Below are 6,000 nucleotides of genomic sequence, written 5' to 3'. Positions count from 1 at the left end.
AATCCTCCAAAGATCAGGTGGTCCCAACAGTGTATTGTGATTCGAGACTAGACAAGTGAATGCGTAGGCATTAGTAAATGATTTGTGTAGCGTTGCTCACTATGACATATAACTATTAACTAGCCGCAAGGTTAGAGTTTGGCAATGACCTTCCATCCATTGGGATACTTACATGTTTCTTGGGTGACACTTTCCAGAGATTAGGCCTTGGGGCACTACATTGCAGTTGAACTCAAGTTGTTGGTTCGGAGGGGCGTGAACGTCGCCCCCTCTTTGAAACTCGAACGATGATTGCTTATGTACATTAATCAAAGAGTGCTATAGCGTTGTGCATAGAAAATATACGCATAGTGGTGGCTTGGGCTAGGTCATTGCGCATGAGGTGGTGCGTGAGGCTAAACATCCGTTTGAGCAGCTGCGCATGGGGTGGTGCGCAATGTCAATGATCGAATCAACAAACGTAAAAAGGGTTTGTAAGAGACCTAGGGCAGTTAGGCTGGCTAGATTGGGTTGTCTAGCGCCACACGAACTCGCGAAAAATGTTTTGCCCGTGACACCAAGTATGCCTACACAAATTCTGGTGCCACTGTCCATGCAACACGTGTCGTTGGGCTTAATCTAATTCCGTCGCATTTCAAGACCTTATAGCTAATTTTTTTTCATCATGGGTGGGATTTGATGTAACTAGATCCAACTTCACTGAATACAACATCATCAAACACGGACTCAAAGACACATGACAGATCCAAATTCAATTATGCCCCGTTATATGGACCTTTATCCAGTATCAATACTATTTCCAAATCCCATAGCTGTTTGGGAGATTGCATTCAGCGGCCAGCTTGAGTTGGCATCTTCTTGCCAACTACTAGCTGCCAAACAACCAAATGCCAAAATAAAGTTACAAAAACCATTATGTGACCAGAAATTGAAAAGAAAGTAGTGATATTAAGAAAGATAAATTGGTAAGCAGTAAAGGAAAACAAAAAAACTGGCATCTTTTATATATAGTGTTTAATTTAATACAATCTATCGTGGGTACAATCTAGCTGGAATCTCATGATGCAGGTTGTTTTGACTCGATCTAACCTGGTAGGTGTGTGCAACATGCTCAATTTAGTGGGAATCGATCATTCGATCAAGTAAAAAAAATACATTTTTTAGACTAAGAACATCGATGCATTTACTCCCATTGATTTTTGCATCGTCGGAAAAACCTGTACACATGTTTGAGTTTTGATAGGTTCTGTGTCCCAAACAATGGCACACATATTGTAGACTCGGCCAATGCCCTCTATCGTCTTTCCTTGATAAAAAGAGGAAGCAAAGCTACCGATAACAAAAGGAACTGAGAAAGCAAAGCCAGCGAGGAATTTGTGCTTTAAATCCTTCCCAAGGACCCAAACAAAGCCTTTAGGTGAGACAATTGCGTCCCGTCAAAGTAGGACTCACGTTACAAGAGAGTCCCACTTTAGCGGGACTCTCACGTCCTGCGTTTTTTTATTCAGGAGGCGGGCTCCACCAATGACGGACGCCGGAACGAGTGCGTCCCTGCGCTTCTAACCCCCGAAGTCGGCGTAAAAGCCAAGCGGCTCGAGCCCTCTCCAAAGGCGGGTCCCGCCACAGTCACCTTCGCTACATATATATGACGCGCACCACTGGTTCTGGAACCAACTCGGAGTTCTCTGCTTTCGTCTTCGCGCCGTTCGTTCTCCTCTCCTTTTCTTGTCTCGGTGATCTTCGCCGTCCGATACGGTGAAAACCCTAATCGTCTCAGGTATGCTTCTCCCGCGCTTCCGGTTTCTTGATGAATTAGCCCTACTTTTTCTTACGTTAGAACTTCGAAATTCTTTTTGGCAATCCTTCTGTTTTTTATTCTCGCTTTCGGTTAGTTTTCTTTCTATTCGGTTGTTTTACCTATTGATCGATGTGTTTGCTGTTTATTTTTCCCGATTATTACTCCGATATAACCATCACCATCGCCATCGTTTTGTTGTTCTTTGGTAAATTTGGTGGATTATTCAACGCCGTTCTTATATATATATATATATATATATATATATATATATATATATATATTTGCGATGCCCTATTTTGTTAGTGTCTAACGTGGTACTTATGCGGAATGCTTGCTTGTTCTCATCTTAAGAGTGTCACTATCGCGTTACTTGTTTATCTTCACATTGACTGGGTGTTTGATCAATGCGTTTCAAAAGAACGATGAGAGTGTTTCTGCAAGACGTTGCATTGGGCCTGGATTAACACTTTGTTTAGTCCCTCCCCGCGGTCGAAAAAACAAAAAATTATAGTGTATTTTTGTTTATCCTTTTCTCGTGGTCATTGTTCTGAGTCGTATTTTGATGATTAGGTTTTGTTGCGGTCAACGGAATCATTTTGGGAATGACGTCTACTGTTACCATGCGAGCTAAGTACAAGAGTTCGGTGAAGGATCCAGGGATTACGGGAGTTCTAGTTATGGTACTTTATTGACTCTTTTCTGCTGTTGCTTGTTTTGTTTTTTGTTTGATGCTTAATGCTGGTTCAGTTGAGAATTATGTGTTAATTTTTATTTGTGTTTGTTAATTGTTACCGCTTTAAGCTCATTGTTTATTCCCATAGCATGGCTAAAATTCACATTCCTTTCCCGTACTTCAATGTATAACATATAATGCTTGTTCACAATGATCGATCCATAACTATTGAGTTGAAATTATGGGTGCCATGACTAGATGGTCAGGAACTGTTTCTAAGAGCAAATGAGCCCCTTTTCTACTACTGTAGGCATTTTATTGCACACTCATATGAGGGTCTTTTACTTCAAGTAGATTTCAGATTAGGGTATGCCTGTGTCAAAAACTCAAATTAAACACATTATGTACTCCAATTTGCTTCACACCAAAGAGATATATCAGTTATCTATCGTGGATTTTGTCTAAAATTATTATATTTTTGTAAAAGGAACTTTGCTTCACAGTTTGCCTTGTTACACAGTATATTGTAATGCTATTGTAAGGGTATTTAAGTAATTTTTATTGCCGGTGGCATCACTTCAGCCTAATGGACTTTAAGTGGACCCACAAAGTTGTGAGTTTATAGTGAAGGATTTGGAATTTCTCAAATTGGTCAGATGACATCACCCAAAAATGTGGTCTTTAGTGACATCAATGAGAGTTTCTGGGTGCTGGACGATCGCTTGTTTCACATGCTATTAGGATGCATACAATCTGGACACTTTGTTATCCATAACATATATTTGATCTGATGCTTCACTTTCCATGCTACCTTCTGCAAAGCATGCATTTCATGCAGGCAGCATGTGACAGTTGTGTTTTAACTTCTTCATCTTACTTGTCCGTTTTGTTACTATAACAATTTGCAGGAATATTTGGACTGGAAAACCTCTTATTGGTTAGATATTTTATTTTCATAGTAAGTTGTTGCTGGAACTGTGGAGACATGTATGGATGACAAAATTTTGTTTGAGAAGGATGTACAGATAACCATTTGTCAATTATACATCTAGCCTAACTTGACATATAGTGTGATTTGGTCCTTCTCTGGAAGGAAAGGATGATGTTCTTATCTTGATTCCATATGTGATTCATGATCTGCTGATCTGTAGCATTTGGCCAAATGCAGACAGAAGAAAAATCTGTATTTACGTCAAATGATCGAAGGTCATCTATCAATGTCGATTTTCGAAACATTAAGGGTAAGTTTTCCATTGGTGCATAGAGGCATTAGTCCATAAGTTTATGACTAATTCTTAAATGGTAATCTATGCATCTTTTGCCCTTATGTTTAGTATTATCCCATCTTTTGAACTTCAGGTATTTGCTGAATGGGTTGTTTCCTTTGTGCATGAATGGTTGTTGGGATTGGCCTTTGGATTGCATCTTTCTTTATTTTGTTTATTGTGATGCTGCACATGGAAACCTTGGGGGCCATGCAAAACATGGATTTTCTGTTTATAGTCTCTGCAGGTGTTTTACTAGTAGTATTAGTGGTAGTTTTTTCTATTGTTATTACCATCAGAGCAAAGGAATGTAATACATTATTATTATTAACTAAATGTAGAATTGAAAAAAAAAGACCAAATACAATAAATGGTTGCATATGGCATCCATATTTTATTTATTGAAGAACATACTGTTGAAATGAGATCCATCCAATGTAATTTCTTATTGGACTAAAAAAATAAGCAGACGTGGATTACATTCAGAACCTAAGTGGTTTTAAATAATGTAGAAAATATTCATCAGATTGTGCTGGAAGGAAGTTCATGTAATACACTTAAAATTGTCAGGGAGTGAAGTTTGGATAAGAATTTAGGAGCCTATTACTGCAATTAACTGTGTACAACACTGTCATATTAGTGTGAAAATTATGACTAAACTGCAAGTAAAGTAATGACCATTGCACATGAAAAACTATAAATAGTCACACTCATCTATGCACTTAAATATACATGGTCTCATGCTCTATTCAAGCTTAACTGACAAAAGCAAGTGGTGGGGTTCTGGCAAGAAATTCTCAAAAAATTGTAGTATACGGGGCTCTGAAGAATTTTAGTAGAAAAGAAAGGTATCATAAAGATATAATCCCACCATCTGAATTTGTTGGGCATGTCATTCCACATTGATATGCTTAATTCCTTCATAAATTTTTTCCCTAGCAAAGCTAAATGACATACTATGGCAGTGCCCAATGGTAGGAGTCAAATTTGTAATGTCCATCTCTTGCACAAATAATGTACATACAAGAGCCTTGGATCTTTCATGCCCAGTAGCTTCCTAATCGCCATTTTATCATTTGAATATTATCAGCCAAAGCAGGATAACTACTCAAGTTTGATATCACTGGGAGTGTGGCCAAGAAGGACAGTTTTTTTCATGCCATTCAAGTGGGGGAAAATGCACTCCTTGAAGAACCAAATATCTCAAATATATTGCAAGAACCCTGAATCTTTAATGTCCAAACGTTCTCCCCCCCCCCCCCCCCCCCCACCACCACACACACACACACACACACACACCACCCCCACCCCCATCCCCACCACCACACACACACCCTTTAATCATGTGAGTGTTATCAGCAAAAGTGGTATAGCTAAAGTTTCGCTTTGCAAGAAGCAGAAACAAACATTTCAGTGTCATGGAACTATGCTTAAAACCAAGCATATGAAAGTGCTAATCTAAATCTTTCTGGGTTTTTCATGGTCTAAAAAGAGTTCTTCTTGTAGTTGGTATATATATGTGAAGAATCATTTCTCTTGGGAGGTAATCATATGTGTACATCTTTAGATTCCCATTCAGGCAACATTTTATTTTGTTTCTCATTGTGCACTCCCATTTTAGCCTTATTTATTTTTCCAAGAGCCTTATCCCTCTGCATAAAATACATATTTGGTGTAATAGACAATTTATCATATTCAGCTATTTTTTATTGGTTATCAATTATTACTGGATTGAATCTTTTTTGATGTGTAATTTTTTATTTAGGATCTCAATTATCAATATTTATCATTAATTATTGCTGGATAGAATCTTTTGTGATAACATAGTTTTTGATTTAGGATCTATACATTTTGCATTTCAGGTCACAAGTTCAGCAAAGAGGGCTCTAAGCAAGCACTTTTAAATCTTACTCAAGATCCAGAAAAGGTTCATCTCCATCAAGTATTTTCTTTTGTGGGTGAGGGTATTATGCATATGGGGAGTTGAACATGGTTAGATGTATATGTTGTACTTTGCTTGCTGGTACACAGTTTCACTCTTGTGGCAGGAGTATGTGGTTTCATTTTAGCAACTCACTTGGTCTTTTCACTGGTCAGGGTGGAGGGTACATTTTTGAGTTTGAAAAGTTTCAAGATAGAGATACCTGTCGAGATTTTGTTGGTAAGTATCTAATAGATGAGATGGTACTTTTGATTGTACATAGATTTTTTTTTCTCTTCAATACAAAAAATCTTTTTATTACTAAGGTTCCTTGTCTCTTAGC

The 6,000-nt window shown here is 38.1% G+C and overlaps 1 protein-coding gene across 1 annotated transcript in view; it reads left to right on the top strand.

Annotated features, from left to right (window-relative positions):
* The first annotated feature begins 1,666 nt into the window (after positions 1-1,666).
* The window catches only part of LOC149813683 (general transcription and DNA repair factor IIH subunit TFB1-3-like), a 98,880-nt gene continuing 94,546 nt past the window's right edge, over positions 1,667-6,000 (top strand). The window contains exons 1-5 of the mRNA XM_089990986.1: positions 1,667-1,777; positions 2,369-2,478; positions 3,640-3,712; positions 5,599-5,663; positions 5,834-5,897. Of these exons, the coding sequence (XP_089847112.1) occupies positions 2,401-2,478; positions 3,640-3,712; positions 5,599-5,663; positions 5,834-5,897 (280 nt within the window). The 5' untranslated portion in view covers positions 1,667-1,777; positions 2,369-2,400. The remainder of the gene's footprint in view (positions 1,778-2,368; positions 2,479-3,639; positions 3,713-5,598; positions 5,664-5,833; positions 5,898-6,000) is intronic.

Source organism: Nuphar pumila, chromosome 16 (assembly GCF_984573655.1).
Source record: "Nuphar pumila chromosome 16, dmNupPumi1.hap1.1, whole genome shotgun sequence".
Taxonomy (NCBI): domain Eukaryota; kingdom Viridiplantae; phylum Streptophyta; class Magnoliopsida; order Nymphaeales; family Nymphaeaceae; genus Nuphar; species Nuphar pumila.
Note: the sequence above shows the minus strand (reverse complement) of the source record. Positions and strands in the feature narration are given on the sequence as shown.